Raw genomic sequence first — 15,096 nt, 5'->3', positions numbered from 1 at the left:
GTGTGTGTGTGTGTGTGTGTGTGTGTGTGTGTGTGTGTGTGTGTGTGTGTGTGTGTGTGTGTGTGTGCGTGTGGGTGTACATTCTTGCGCGTGTTTGCAAACACGATCGTCTTCGGACACGCTTAGAATTTTGTGAGGCCTGAGATTTGGCGTGCGCGGTCATCTCGTGTTGTCCGTGCACTCACCAGCTGCAACGCGGCTTCACCCACCACCACCACCCCCCCCCCCCCGGAATTTCCCGGTGTCCAGCCCCAAACGACGCGTTGGAGGCGCAGGAGAGCGAAGACGACGACGCAAAGAAGAAGAACAAGAAGAAGAACGCGGTGCACTTGGACGGGCAGTCCAAGAACAGGGCGTTATCCAGCATCATCTTCAAATACTCAGACAACATGGCCGGCAAAGTCTTGTGAGTGTGCGAGTGTGGGTGTGTGTGTAGGGGTGGGTGTGTACATGCAGATGAAGTTCGTCTCTGTATGGTTTGTAGTATGTGGCTGTGGTTTTGTTCCTGTGGTGAACGCGTCAGCTGAGTTCGACTGCTACACCTGCACGCAACAATCGACGAGAAGCTCATGACATGGGCAATACGTCCACCACCACCTCCACCACCTCTCCTTGCTGTCACGCAGCGCCCATGCGGATTTTGCGTTTGAGCTGTCAAACATGCTCATGAACTTTGGGCTCTGGCACATGAAGCACGCGTCCTGGCTCGAAGACTTTTCCGCACCAGAGGCGTAAGCTCTTGCATGTGTGTCTGTATGTGTGTGTGTGTGAAAGAGAGTGTGTGCGTGTGCGTGTGCGTATGTGGATGTGTGTGTGCGCGCGTGTGTGTGTGAACGGACTTACCATGTGTTGATGCGTGTACGCGTGCTGCGTTTCATGCCCTCACAACGTGATGGTTGGTTGATGACACCCTGTCTGACTGCAGTGAGCGGGAGGATGTTGCCAAGTCCATCTTCACCTCGCTCAAGGTATGCACTTTGCCCCCCCCCCCAATCGCACTCACCATACACGTGTACATAACCATCACCATTGTCAACTCCTCGCCCTGTTGTTGTCATCGTTGTTCCTTCCATTGTGGTTGTCGTCACTGCCCTCTACTTCTGTCCTTATCCCCCGTTTCAACATTCTTGCTCACACACGCGCACCCTCCCTTCATCTTCATCACAACCACCACCACCACCACCACCACCACCATCATCATCATCATCATCATCATCATCATCATCATCATCATCATCATCATCAACGCCTCCTTTGCTAGACGGCCGCCGGCGTGTTCAAGTACCTGCTGGACAAACACCACGAGGCATTGGAATACCGCCCAAACACAGGTGTGTGCGTGCGTGTGTGCGTGTGCGTGTCTGTGTCTGTGTCTGTGTGCCGTTCACGCAGGCTACATGTGGTGTACTACACTCTCCTACAATTCCACAGCTCTCCTCACCACCACCACCACCACCACCACCACCACCACCACTACCACCGCAATCGACAGACTTTGACGAGCGCATGCTGAAGGCAAGATACGAGCAGTGCTTGGCGGAGGCACAAGAAGGTGAGACACCGCGACTGGATGGATGGCGCAAGTGGTGGCGTGGGAGTGGTGGTGAGGGGAAAGTAGGTTTGGACAGCTAGCAAGCATCACATGTGTATCCACACGAACGCGCATACAAACAAACAAACAAACAAACAAACAAACAAACAAACAAACAAACAAACAAACAAACAAACAAACAAACACAAACACGCCGCATGTTCATCAAGGGGTGCTTGAGCGGGCGCGGACGATGGAGCACCGGCCGGCGCTGATTGCCGGCATTGCACACGACGAGTCGCGGCGATATGGGCTCGTTGCGGATGACATGCGATCCATGGAGGGAAACAGGGCCGCCCGACACCTTCACCTCTACTTCCAATTCAAGGCTTCCTTCTACAAGGCTTACGTGCGCGCACGCTTTGTCTTGTGGAGCCTTGTGTCTGTCTGTCTGTCTGTCTGTATGGGCTTTTTTATGCGCGCGCGCGTGTGTGTGTGTGTGCGTGTGTGTGTGTGTGTTCACGTAAACACGTGTTCGTACAGGTATGCTTCTGTGCATGCCCGTGCTCATGCACGTGCCCACTTGTGATTTCAACACCAACACCCAACCCTTCTCCACACCAGATGTGGTATTTCTACGGCAAGCACCTAATGGACGAGGAGCAGGTTGGCCAGAGCGTTCGCTGCTTTCAGGACGCAAAGCAAGGTGTGTGCAGGTCCTTGTGCCTGCGTCTGTGTGCCTGTGTGTCTGTGTCTGTCTGTGTCTGTGTCTGTATCTGTGTGCCAAACCTTCTTTCCCAACCTTCTTTCGACCCCACACCTCACCCTTCAACCCCTCACCCTGCCCAACACAATCCACCCATCCATCGTCACCAGAGCTTGAGGAGAGCATGCGCCTTGCAGAAGCGTACACGAAGGAGAAGAGTTTCATGTCTGCCAAGACCTTCCCCACCACCCCGCCCATCCAACACCCGCTCGTCAACACCCTCGGTACCTTCCTGACCCTTGGCTGCCCGTGTGTCCTGAGGAGTCATGTGTATGTGTCTGTGTCTGTGTGTGTCTGTGTCTGTGTGTGTGTGTGTGTGTGTGTGTGTGTGTGTGTGTGTCCGTGTTTGTTTGTGTCTCTGTACATGTGTGCTCCTGTCTCTCGCTGTCCCCAACCCGCACGGCTGTTATTGGTTCGTCTCACTCAAACGTACGACAACACCGCGCCCTCACCAAGTCACCTACACCACCATTGTCAACATGCAGTGAAGCTGATCAAGGCGGACGAGAGCAAGGCTGAGCGGGAAAACGGACTCATCTTCCACCAGCTCGTCCCCAAGGCGCCAATCGAACCCCCAGAGCCAAAGGAGTGCATTCAGGTCGTGTGTGTGTGTGTCTGTCTGTCTGTCTGTGCGGGCGTACGCGCGCGTGTGTATTATGACTCGCGTCATACTTTATGCTCGCGTGCATTCTTCGTTTCACTCACGCAAGTGTCTCGCCAACTGGTCGCCATGGATGTGCAGATGATTGAGCTGACACTGCCTGAGCCGAGCGACGTGTGGAAGACGCACACCTTCGAGTGGGACCGCATTCCGCGGCTGGGGCAGGTGCGCCGATGATGGCCATGTACTCATGGCGGTGTCGTAATAATGTGCTGATGTGGTGGTCGTGGTGGTCGTGGGTGTGGTGGCGTTCTCGTGTGACGAGGCCCATGACACGACGTGTACGTGAGCACATTCGCATCTGTGAAACATATGTTTTTTCTCTCTCCCCCCGCCCCTTCTTCCCACACACCAACACACAGGATGAGAAGGCGGACAAGGCTGCCGGAGACGATGCAAAGGTCAAGCACACGCCGTTTGACCCCGTCAAGCACAAGTACGCACGGCATTGTGGTGGATGGCATGAACTATGGCGTGGAATTGCACCACCTCCACTCACTGCCCTCATGCTCTCTAGTTTGCATAAGACTTGTGTTTGGCTTGCCCAACCCACACTTTATTTTATTCATGTGTGCTTTCCCGCATGTTCACAATGAACAAACATGCAAATCTCACCCGCCCACTCCCTCGCGCGCGCGCGCACACACACACACACACATCACGACCAAATGCGTCGCGCTGCGGCCATGTACTGTATTTGCAGGGGCTCGAGCGGTGCCCACAACAACGTTTGCACCATTTCCTGATCCACACACACACACACACACACACAGTTATTTTCACCTTCACCCCCTTCCCTCCCCTTCCCTCCCCCCCCCTTTCACACATGCACGAAAACACACATGGTAGCCGCCTGATCGCCACCACCATTACCAATACCACCATTTACGTCGCGCATGTCTCTCATTTGCTGCTGCTGTTTGTCTGCTTCTTATTCTTTGCCCTGCCGCTGTTGGTTCGGCGTGTGCTCTCCTCCTGTGTGTGCGTGTGGCGCGACCCCTGACGATAAACGGATCCAACACCACCAACACCACCCATGCTGCGCACGCTCCTGCCGCGGCCGTGCATGCCGCTGTCAGGCTGCTTGACGTTGGCCCCGTCCCAGTGCACCACAATGTGTTTCCCGCCATCACCATCACCATCACCATCAGGCGGCACTGCATCCACCAGCGCCGCCGTGTGCGGCGCGTCGTATGGCGCATACACGTCCGCACCGCCCACCTCCACCTCCAGCAACGGGTGCCACCAGAGCGTGACCTGGTGCGTGCGGTCCACGTAGAACTCGAGGCCTGCGTCTGTGCGGCGTCGCTCCCATCCATATGGCGCACCTTCCAGATCGGGGCTCTGGTACTCCGCCATGGCCTGCTGCAGCCGCACGTACACCGGGTTGCTGCTGTCTCTTGCCATGATGGCGAGCGCATCCTGCACCGCGTCCCGCAGGCCTGTGCATATGGCGCGAAGGAGGTCGACCTCAAGCTGCTTGCCCTTGAGCAGCACGGCTGAGGCCTCGACGTCTGGCGTGGCGACAATCGCACGCGGCACTAGGGTGGCGCGGGAGCTGTACTGCGTGCTGCGCTGCGATGCGTTGCGAGCAGCCCACTGGTAGATGGAGGTGATGGACCGGCCGCGCCGCTGCTGGAATGGATCCACGGCACTGCCGACACGACCGGCGCCACCGAGGCCACCAACGCCATGCTGGTGCTGCCACGCTGCGGTCAACGCGTCTTGGAGCTGCTCCTCAAGCATGAAGATGGCCTCTTGCTGCTGGGCCACCATGTGCCGCAGCCGGCGGGCTTCTTTCGCTTTCTCCCGCGCAATGCGTTGAGCGGAGGATGAGGCGCCCTTGCCCTTGTGGCCGCGACCGCCACGACCGCCAGCACCACCCATGATGCCATCAGTGGCAATGCCTGCGGACTCCAACAGCTGCAGGGCCTCGTCGCGCTGGTCAAGCACGCGCCGCAGCACCCTGTTGACGCGCTCCTGCTCTTCCCGTTTGTGGGCCGGCGTCATCCACACGTCAGCGCGATCAAGACCTTTGCTTGTGGCGGGGCCGTGTTCCTTGCCTGCAACAGGGGTGCCACCAAGGAAGATCGGGGCTCCCTGGTTCTGCTGCTGCTGCTGTTGGTACTGGTGCTGCTGATCAGCCATCCGCGCCTTGAGGTGTGCAACTTCCCGCCGCAGCCGAGCCGCCTCTGCCTCCGCCTCTTCTAGGGCTGCTTGGTCGACAGCGGCGCGGCCCGCCACTGGGCGCGGTGAGGGCGGCGCCGTTGTTGGTGCGGCGGTGCTGGCGACGCTGCTACGGCGCGAAAGGCCACCACCCTTGTTGTCATCGCCGCCAGACAGGTTGTCCACCAGCCCTTGCAGGTTGGCGTTCTCCTGCTGCAAGCGGCGCACGTGCGCCTTGAGCGCCACCACCAGATGCTCCGAGTGCTCTGCGCGCTTCTTCCACGAGGCAATGGCCTGCCGCTGCGACGACAGTGCTGTGCGGGCGGACGTCAACACGCGCCTCATCGCGCCCACCGTCTCCGCCATCTCCTTGACCGTGCCATGCTGCCGTGACGCCACCCGCCGCTCCAGCTCCAACAGCTGCGACTCGAGCTCTTCGCTCTCCGCGCCGAGCACGGCCTCGCTACTGCCGCTCATCGTGGTGGTGGTGTGCCGTGGAACCGGTGACGTGTTACGAACAAGGTGGTGCTGGTAGCGGTGTTGCTGTTGATGTAGTCGTTGGTGTTGCTGCTGCTGCTGCTGCTGCTGTTGTTGTTCATCATAAGGGGGGAATACAATGGGGGGTCGGGAGGCGAAAATCATATCGTGTCGTTTGCTGCTTCTTGCCTTTGGTGTTGTGATGTTGTCATGACATGAGTGCAGCTTGTGTGTGTGTGTGTGTGTGTGTGTGTGTGTGTGTGTGTGTGTGTGTGTATGTGTGTGCGTGTGTGTGTGTGTGCGTGTGTGTGTGTGTGTGTGTGTGTGTGTGTGTGTGTGTGTATGTCGCCCTCCTGTCATCTGTTCATGTGTGTGGTCCTGTTATCTGTTGATGATTGAGCGCCAGATCAAGGAAACAGAGAGTATGCGACACACACTCAAGGCGAACCGTTTAGACACATGCGCTCTGTTCTCGTGAGGCATGCGACATACAGCGAACCAGAGCAGAGACACAAGGACGGAGACACACTCTATGAAACAACCACGCACCACACACAGTCACACCATGGCAGACACGCACACGCACACACAGAGCCTGCCCACACAAGGTTGGTTGCACACAGTCAAACACAACACACAACACACAACATACCAGCACGATCCGACGCAACACAACAGACACACAGTAGAAACGCAACACAGCACAAGACAAGCACAGCACACGCGAGGCCTACGACTCGTCTGTGTCCGGGACAGCAAACGGGTTCTCTGTCTCTGTCATGCCTTCCTCTGGCGCAATCATGACGATGCTCACGTGTCTGCACACACACAGCCCGAGTGTCCGCGTCTTGTCTGTGATCTTGCTCAGGTCGCTGGGATCTATGGGCGAGTGAGTGTGCATGTACGTGTGCGTGCGTGTGTGTGCGTGCGTGCGTGTGTGTGTGCGTGCGTGCGTGTGTGTGTGCGTGTGTGTGCGCGTGCGCGCGCGTACGTGCGTGTGTGTGTGTGCGTGTGTGCGTGCGTGCGTGCGTGCGTGCGTGTGTAACAGTGAGAGAGGGCGAGAAGACAAAGACACACACACACACAAGAAAGCCAAACACAGACAACGAGAGACGGGGAGAAGCAGGCAGCATGAGCAAATATGCTTGATCACTGAACAAGTCACACCGCCACGCTTGTGCGAGTGCCAGCACGGTAACAATTATGTTAGCCGTCGCACGAAGGAAAGAGGAGGCGCGTGGCCATGATGCACAAAGCGCCATGAAGATGACGACAAGAACAACAACAACAACAACAACAACAACAACAACAACAACAACAAGTGCAGGACGGAACGTACCGCGAAGGAACTCGATGGTGTCGCTCAGCACGAGGTTTGACAACGGATCATATCCCTGCAACACACCGACAACTGCACCAGCGAAAAGGAGGGTGGTGACAGAGGTGAGCGTGCACACCACACGTGCGCGCGTGTGATTGTTGTCGAAACGCAGTGAGCTGCAACTGTATACTCAAGCTGCACAGGCGATCCAGTTGGGCGAAGAGATTGATGGGGCACAAGAACTCACGGGGGTTGGCCCACAGAGGTTGCACACGGGCTTACACATAGAGGCGCGCGCGCACTCACACACACACACACACACACACACACAGACAGACACACGCAGACAAAACACACACACAACCACACAGCCACACACACGCATACGTACGTACAAACATACATACACACAGACACACACAGACACACACACAGACAGACAGACACACACACACACACAGACACACACAGACACACACACAGACAGACAGACACACACACACACACAGAGCTCACCCACCTTCGCGGCCGCCACTGAACTTGACGCGAAGCTTCTTGTCCACGTACTTCTCCAAGTCGAGGATGTGTTTGCGCTCGCGCTTCTGCTGCTTCTGGTCCGACTGTCGTGATGGCAGTGTATCAGCGGTACAGTCAGTGTGTGGGGGGGAGAGGGGAACTCGAGTGAGCAATGCGACAAGAACAAGGTGCACACAAAACACAACACACAAAACAACACAACACAACGCACCACCCACTGACACGCACCATCTTCGTGCGTGCTTCTTCTTCTTCTTCTTCGTGTGTGCGTGTGTGTGTGATTTTCTTCTTCTTCTTCTTCTTCCACTGATGACGATGACGATGATGGCGCTTCGCTCCGCTCGCACGCGCACGGTCGCCGCCACGGCTGCCGCTCTCTCTCGCACCAGCCTCGCCCAACAGGTGTGTGTGTGTGCTTGTGTTGTAGTTGTGTGTGCTGTGAAGGTGTGGTTGTGTATGGTGTGAAGCAAGGTCTGGAGAGTGCAGGGTAATAGAGAGAAGCGAACGCGTTGGTCAAGACAGCACGAACAACGCGTGTGTGTGTCGATGTGTTCTTGCATTCACTCATGTACACGCGCTTGCGCATGCGTGCACACTCGTACACGTACACACACGCACACATACACATACACATATGCACATACACATACGCATACGCATACATGCACACATACACATGCGTGTACACATACACATACAATACGCCCACGTACACACGCGCACATGCGTGCACACGCGCATTCCATGAGTTCAGGCGACCCGACACTTGGCCACGAGCGCTGATGAGTCGGAAGATGTGCTGGTCGAGGAGCAGGGCCACCTGCGCACGCTCGTGCTGAACCGCCCAAAGGCGCACAACGCCCTTACCTACAACATGGTCAAGACCATCTGCGACAAGGCCGAGGTTCGCTGCAGCTCAATGATACCTGGTTGCACCGTGCGACCACAGCGCCGGCACTTGCTCACACACATTCGCTCACCTTTACTCACCCACCTTTTTGACTCATCTACCCAATTGACTCACTCTCACTCTCACTCACTCTCATGCTCTCCCTCACCCTCAATCGCCCGCTCGTGACACAGGAGTGGAACAACGACAACAAGGTCAAGGTTGTGGCCATGCGCGGCGCTGGTGCCAAGGCCTTCTGCGCCGGTGAGTGTCTGCGCCGTTTTTTCCATGCACCGTGCGGGCTACTGTGCTTCCTCCAGCGACTGCAGTCAGCCTTCCCATTCACACACACACACACACACACACACACACACACACACACACACACACACACACACACACACACACACTACAGCCGAAGAGTCTGGAGATCCTCATCACTCTGAACTACGGGATTACAAGTAATTTCCTGAAGCAATACTCGGACGTGATCTAACCATCGTGTCCAGTGGACATATGTAATACGAGACTGGCATTCCTTACAACCAGCATGAATCGGCTCCGGGCTGACGTAGAGTTTTTGGGCATAAAAGAAAAAAAAAACAGTGAGGCAGAGTGTTTTTTTTTTTTTTTGTTGGGATATTTATTTATGAAAGACCTACTGCAATCTCGCATGAATTGACCGATCTATACCCATTATGGAACTATCATTATTGACCGTAGGATACGGATATCACACATTAGACATATCTACCCCACTATCAATACCCACACACACACACACACACACACACACACACACACACACACACACACGCACGCACACACGCACGCACACACTCGACGCACACCCTCGTGTGCCTGCATGCATTCAGGGGCGAGCTTGAGGACGACGGGCAGCTTGCACGCGACTTCTTCCATCAGGAGTACCAGGCCGACTATGCTCTCGCCACCCTCGCAAAGCCATACGTCGCATTCATGGACGGCTTCACCATGGGAGGTGCGCACGAAGCACACTGCAATGGCGGGCTGTAAGGCGACTACTGTATGGCTGCTGTTCGAACACATGCGGAGTTTACCTATCCTCACATTTGTCGTGAGCCCCATCACCTCAAACCTACTCACCTTATCACCCCGTCATCACCACCACCACCATCATCATCATCATCATCATCATCACCACCACCATCACCATCACCACCATCACTGCCGTGACGGTGCACAGGCGGCGTTGGCGTGTCTGTTCACGGCCGCTTCCGTGTTGCAACAGAGAAGACAGTCTTTGCCATGCCTGAAACAGCAATCGGTACGCACGCTTGTACTTGCATGTGGAGAGGATGTTTGCTGTTGCTGCTCTTTTTTCACGTGCGACTTAACAGCGCTTGCTGTCGTGTACAGATGTCTTTGTATGTCGCACATTGACCATGTGTTGTCCACCTCTCAAACTGACTCATCATCATCATCATCATCATCATCATCATCATCATCATCATCATCATCATCATCATCATCATCATCATCATCATCATCATCATCATCATCATCAGGCCTGTTCCCGGATGTTGGCGGCTCGTACTTCCTCCCACGCCTCTCCGGTGGTCTTGGCCTCTACCTCGCCCTCACAGGTCAACCTCGCACACGCACATGTTGTGTACCTTTGCTACCACTGTTGTATTCACACAAACACACACACAAACAAACACAACGTGTCACGCAGGCCGCCACACTGCCAAGCGTTGCCCCTGTCTCACAGCAAACTGCCCCACACCACTGCTAAATATCTGTTGTGGCAGGCGCACGTCTGAAGGGACAGGATGTGCTGGCTGCCGGTATTGCCACGCACTTTGTCACCTCCGCCTCCATCCCAGAGGTCGAGAAGGCCCTCGCAGGTTGGTGCTGTGATGTGCTGTGATGTGATATGTGTGTGTGGGGGGGGGGAATTGGTGGGATTTCAAATCTACGGAACTCCCACACGCTCGCACACACACACACACACACACACACACACACACACACACACACACACACACACGCACGCACACACACACACACACGCACACACACATTCATACATACACACGCTCACACATACACACGACCTCTGACTTGGTTTTTTTCCCTGCATGTGGCAGAGAACGCTGATGTTGAGACGGTGCTGACGGCTTTTGATGCGCGGGATGCGTCATTCAAACCCTCGTACGCCGACGTCAAGGTAGCATGTGGCGGACACCTGCTGCTGCTGCTGTTTAAGTTGTTGTTTAAGTTGTTGTTGTTGTTGTTTAAGTTGTTGTTGTTGTTGTTTAAGTTGTTGTTGTTGTTGTTTAAGTTGTTGTTGTTGTTGACGACAACATTCGCTCGCATGAGCCGTTGGTGAATGCTCTTCCTTCTTCTCACGCAACCTTGTCGTGCGTCACCACGACCAGGGCAAGATTGATTCCATCTTCATGCAGCCCACACTTCAGGAGGTCTTTGATGCACTCGGTTCGGAAGCAATAATGCACGCGCGCGCACGCACAACTGTGTTTTGCTTGTCACAAATATGTTGCGGGCACGCCCTGAGCCCATCTTGTTTCTTCCACTCGCTCATTCGTTTTGCTCGTGCTGCTGTCTCGCTCCATTCACTCCTCCATGTCCACCCATCCATATCCATCCATATCCATCCATATTCATCCCACTATCACCAGAGGCGGACTCGTCCGAGTGGGCGAAGAAGCAGCGCGAAACGCTCGCAGAAATGGTCAGCAAAAGCACACGCACACACGTGCACACATGCACACGCATGCACACTCACACACACTCACACACGCACACAACACAGTCAGAAACACAACTCACACTCGCACGCTCACGCACGCTCACACACATACACGTGAACACATCCATCCACAGAGCCCGCTGTCGATGATGGTAACATTCGAGCAGCTGCAGCGCGGAAAGACCATGGACCTTCGCCGCTGCCTCGAAATGGAATACAACATCTCCCAGCACTGCGTCGTACGTTGCTGTGTCGTGTATGTATGTGTGTTCGTGTATGCGTGTGAATGTGTGTGAATGTGTGTGTGTGTGTGTGTGTCTCTCTCTCTGTACCACTCTATGTTTCTCTCCTGATAACACACCTGCATGTGTGCTGAGCATGCCCCGCTTGCCATACATATGTACTCATGCCTTCCTGCTCCCCCTGTCTATTGCTTGCGCTCCACAGCACGGCAATGACTTCTACCAGGGCGTCCGTGGAAGTGAGTTGGCAAAGCTGTCATGGTATTTCGTCTTGGCCTGTATATCTGCACCACTGTTTCACACACGCGTTTCCACCATCACCGCCATCACCGCCATCACCGCCATCACCGCCATCACCATCACGTGCTCACGACCACTAATTGCACACTGCAGAGCTGATGAAGGGGCCGCCGCCGGAGTGGAAGCACAAGTCCATCGCGGATGTGACGCGGGATGAGGTGGAGGAGTTCTTCCAGCCAACCAGCCGCACCCTCACCCTCTGATGTTGATGTTGTGCAGCCAACCAACCACTCTCACAACCAGCACACGGTTCTCGTAGCCAACACATGCGCACATACAACAAACATGCTCTCTTACACGCCAGCCAGCCAGCCAGCCAGCCAGCCAGGACGCTTTGTTTGCTTGCCGCTGTTGCTTTCTGTCATGATGTGTACTATCAAGGAGTGTGTGTTGAATCCTCATTGCACTCTCTTGTCCCTTCATCATGATGAAACACGCGTGCAGCAACTGCAACGAAGCTCAAGCTGTTATTTTAATCTGAGGCGTGTGTGTGTGTGTGTGTGTGTGTGTGTGTGTGTGTGTGTGTGTGTGTGTGTGTGTGTGTGTGTGTGCAACACAAATGCTACTTCAAAGTGAGGGAAGAAAAGGTGGGAACGTGTCCTGGTGGCACATTCGCGCTCACGCATGCAGCAACACGCGTGCATTGCAGTGCTATTGCTCGCTGTAGTGCTGGAGTGTCAGGCGCGGCACAATGTTCATGCTCTGAAGTTCCTGGAACAGCAGCTTGCACGCGTACGGCAGCTCAAGCTTGCATACGTTGGCTGTGTGGACACATTGGTGATGTAGATGCAGCGGTGGCGCAAGAAGACGTGAGTGGCCAGCAATGAGCCACGCCCCAGCCCTCAAGAAACAGGGAAGCGGCAACAAACAAATGTGCCCTCAAACATGCACACACACACACCTGATGATTTGCAGTACTGGCACCATCCAGCGTAGCCGAGAAGGCCGCACTTGGAGCAGGCGGTCACCTGCCACAGGCACGCAGCCATTCATGGTCATGTGAGCACAACGGTATAGCAGGGTGCTTGGGGACTTTGCCGGGCACTCAAAAGCAACTGGTACATCAGCAAAGTGACAAGTCAGCTTCAAACGTCAAACGCAAGCGCATACACCACCAAATCGCCATCACCACTTGCAATTCGCAAATGGCGGTGCGTGTGTGATGGCGGTGATGATCGTGACATTGGCCCGACCTCAAAGGCATCTGAGGAGACCATGAGGCGTTCCAGCAGCAGCATGCTCGTGCCGTGACCAATGAGGCAATCACGTTCCATCTCGCCAAGGCGCAGGCCACCCTGTCTCGATCGACCCTCCGTTGGCTGGCGCGTCAGCAGCGTGATGGGACCCGTCGCACGTGCGTGCATCTAAACACACACACACATGGCGGCAGGGCGCATGGCAGGTGAGGGATTCATGCTGGCAGAGGAAGTAAGTGGCAATGTGTCATCCCGCATGCAGCACAAGCGCGCGCGCACACACACACACAGAGCACACACAGAGCACACACACACACACACACACACACACACACACACACACTCACACACACACACACACAAACAAACACACACACACACACACAAACAGCACAGCAGCAGCTGGCCCGTGGCAAGTGTGCCCACCTTGTCCATGACCATGTGCTTGAGCTTCTGGTAGTAGACGGGCCCGAAGAAGATGTACGCCTCCAGCGGCTCGCCAGTGATGCCGGAGGTCAGAAACTCTTTGCCGTGGTAGTTGTACCCGTGATCAACCAGCGTCTGAAGGAGGGAAGGGTTTGCATGTGGCGGACGGCAGCATATGGTTGAGGAGCAAGCACATGATGTGACGCGCATTGGCCCGCGCAAGCAATGCACAACAAAGCACGTTCGTGCAGTGGCAGAGAGATAGCAAGACAAGGAGAAAGATACGCAGAGAGATACGCAGAGAGAGAGGCAGGAACGACCACACACACACACACACACACATCCGCATGCAAACACACACACGCACACACATCCGCATGCAAACACACATGCACGCACCTCGCACATCTCCTCGAGCGGGGTGCCGCCAAAAGCGGTTCCGTAGTTGAAGTTACCGGACAAGACAGCCGCCTGATGGTCGGGCAGCGAAGAGATGTGTCACGTCGCGTGTGGTGATGTTGTTGGTCGATCATGAGGGAATAAAACATGTGGCAGTGCTTGTGAGGTGACACAGCACACGGCCACGACGCCAAACACGGTGGCCGACAGCCATCACAGCTTCGAGAACAACATGCCAACACAAGCACACGAATGCACGCATACACACACGTGCATACACAAGTACACACGCGTCCATACACGCACACAGAAACACACAATCATCACCACAACGCACAAACATGTTGCCGCACCTTTCCGCCAACAAGCTCCATCAGTTTCCCGACGGTCATACGCGACGGAAACCCGTGTGGATTCATGATCATGTCGGGACACACCCCCTGATCGTTGAATGGCATGTCCTCCTGGTTCACAATGAGACCGCACACGCCCTTCTGCCCGTGACGGCTGCTGAACTTGTCGCCAAGCTCAGGGATACGCGTACTGCGCACACGAATCTGTCCCATTAAAATTGAAGAGGTGTGAGTGTGTGTGTGTGTGTGTGTGTGTGTGTGTGAGCATGCGTATGCGTGTGCTCGAAGATACAAAATCAACGTGTTGGTAATGGTTCGCAGGGTTGGAGACACATGCGACAATCAATGAGCACACCAGACGCCGCTGTCAATGACACGACAGTTCACTCGTGTGTGTGTGTGTGTGTGTGTGTGTGTGTGTGTGTGTGTGTGTGTGTGTGTGTGTGTGTGTGTGTACGTGCGTATGCGTCCAACCTTGATGATCATGTAGTTTTCCGATGATGATGTCACAGCAACCTGAAGCGCAATATCAGCATACACGCACACGAACACACATGTGTGAGTACACACACACACGCACGCGTCCGAGCACAAACGTTCTCGCCACATGCGTGCATGTGCATGTGCGTGTGCACACAACATTGCCCTGCTCCTGCCAGCACCTGGTCGCAGTATGCATCACAGCCCTCGGCACCCTTGAACTTGACTGGTGCCGGCGTGTACACCGTGCGGCGCTTGTTGCCTTCCATCACCGTCCCAGCAGGCACCTCCTTGTTCACCAGCACATCCTGATGAGACAAGGCGGAGACAGGGTGGAGGTGCACATGGTGAATGGCAGCAGCAACAGTGAATCGGTGACGCATGGTCGCAAAACGCACGCACACGCCAGGCACACGCGTGGCATATGTGCAGAAGCGAACACCAGAGGTGGTGGTGGTATGGGAGGGGGGCTTACTCTGTCCTTGAGGGATTCGCCGGGAGCGACGATACCATCGCGGTCCAGACGCGCAAACCCGGGCTTCACCTGCAGACAGCGGTGGGGTTTGGTTGGTGGTGGTGGGTGTTGGTGATGGTGGT

The 15,096-nt window shown here is 55.4% G+C and overlaps 5 protein-coding genes across 5 annotated transcripts in view; 2 read left to right on the top strand and 3 right to left on the bottom strand.

Moving 5' to 3' along the window:
* Nucleotides 1-3,982, top strand: part of PTSG_06972 (uncharacterized protein) — a gene marked incomplete at its 5' end in the record, with an annotated part of 4,328 nt that extends 346 nt beyond the window's left edge. The window contains 12 exons of the mRNA XM_004992318.1: nt 250-406; nt 627-731; nt 926-968; nt 1,262-1,331; nt 1,493-1,552; nt 1,762-1,940; nt 2,156-2,237; nt 2,408-2,521; nt 2,783-2,895; nt 3,040-3,123; nt 3,321-3,394; nt 3,662-3,982. Coding sequence (XP_004992375.1) covers nt 250-406; nt 627-731; nt 926-968; nt 1,262-1,331; nt 1,493-1,552; nt 1,762-1,940; nt 2,156-2,237; nt 2,408-2,521; nt 2,783-2,895; nt 3,040-3,123; nt 3,321-3,394; nt 3,662-3,704 — 1,124 coding nt within the window. The 3' untranslated portion in view covers nt 3,705-3,982. The remainder of the gene's footprint in view (nt 1-249; nt 407-626; nt 732-925; nt 969-1,261; nt 1,332-1,492; nt 1,553-1,761; nt 1,941-2,155; nt 2,238-2,407; nt 2,522-2,782; nt 2,896-3,039; nt 3,124-3,320; nt 3,395-3,661) is intronic.
* On the bottom strand, nt 3,862-5,601 carry PTSG_06971 (uncharacterized protein; the record flags this gene model as incomplete). The annotated part of the gene is made up of 2 exons (XM_004992317.1): nt 3,862-3,957; nt 4,006-5,601. The coding sequence occupies 2 exons, from the start codon at nt 5,599-5,601 to the stop codon at nt 3,862-3,864; spliced, it is 1,692 nt and encodes a 563-aa protein (XP_004992374.1).
* Nucleotides 5,602-5,972: 371 nt separating this feature from the next.
* Nucleotides 5,973-7,745, bottom strand: PTSG_06970 (uncharacterized protein). The gene is made up of 4 exons (XM_004992316.1): nt 7,688-7,745; nt 7,443-7,542; nt 6,941-7,012; nt 5,973-6,480 (listed from the first exon to the last, which is right to left on the bottom strand). Exons 1-4 carry the CDS (start codon nt 7,688-7,690, stop codon nt 6,332-6,334), a joined length of 324 nt encoding a protein of 107 aa, XP_004992373.1. The 5' UTR covers nt 7,691-7,745; the 3' UTR covers nt 5,973-6,331.
* Nucleotides 7,746-7,774: 29 nt separating this feature from the next.
* On the top strand, nt 7,775-11,848 carry PTSG_06969 (uncharacterized protein; the record flags this gene model as incomplete). The annotated part of the gene is made up of 12 exons (XM_004992315.1): nt 7,775-7,861; nt 8,214-8,363; nt 8,543-8,643; nt 9,224-9,348; nt 9,574-9,654; nt 9,896-9,973; nt 10,142-10,251; nt 10,772-10,829; nt 11,033-11,085; nt 11,238-11,342; nt 11,551-11,584; nt 11,739-11,848. 12 exons carry the CDS (start codon nt 7,775-7,777, stop codon nt 11,846-11,848), a joined length of 1,092 nt encoding a protein of 363 aa, XP_004992372.1.
* Nucleotides 11,849-12,296: 448 nt separating this feature from the next.
* The window catches only part of PTSG_06968 (RNA polymerase II), a gene marked incomplete at its 3' end in the record, with an annotated part of 10,019 nt that continues 7,219 nt past the window's right edge, over nt 12,297-15,096 (bottom strand). The window contains exons 24-31 of the mRNA XM_004992314.1: nt 14,682-15,043; nt 14,494-14,535; nt 14,020-14,223; nt 13,667-13,738; nt 13,268-13,402; nt 12,839-13,009; nt 12,547-12,613; nt 12,297-12,406 (exon numbers count right to left, since the gene is read on the bottom strand). Coding sequence (XP_004992371.1) covers nt 12,297-12,406; nt 12,547-12,613; nt 12,839-13,009; nt 13,268-13,402; nt 13,667-13,738; nt 14,020-14,223; nt 14,494-14,535; nt 14,682-15,043 — 1,163 coding nt within the window. The remainder of the gene's footprint in view (nt 12,407-12,546; nt 12,614-12,838; nt 13,010-13,267; nt 13,403-13,666; nt 13,739-14,019; nt 14,224-14,493; nt 14,536-14,681; nt 15,044-15,096) is intronic.

This window comes from Salpingoeca rosetta, assembly GCF_000188695.1.
Source record: "Salpingoeca rosetta unplaced genomic scaffold supercont1.17, whole genome shotgun sequence".
NCBI classification, from domain to species: Eukaryota; class Choanoflagellata; order Craspedida; family Salpingoecidae; genus Salpingoeca; species Salpingoeca rosetta.
This window is presented reverse-complemented; position numbering and strand designations above follow the sequence as displayed.

What these genes read in the sequence shown, in the direction of transcription:
- PTSG_06970 (XM_004992316.1), bottom strand. An exon ending in GTTCAGTGGCGGCCGCGAAG is followed by an intron (nt 7,013 to 7,442) that starts GTGGGTGAGCTC and finishes TCGCTGGTGCAG; the next exon opens with TTGTCGGTGTGTTGCAGGGA. An exon ending in CACCATCGAGTTCCTTCGCG is followed by an intron (nt 6,481 to 6,940) that starts GTACGTTCCGTC and finishes ACTCGCCCATAG; the next exon opens with ATCCCAGCGACCTGAGCAAG.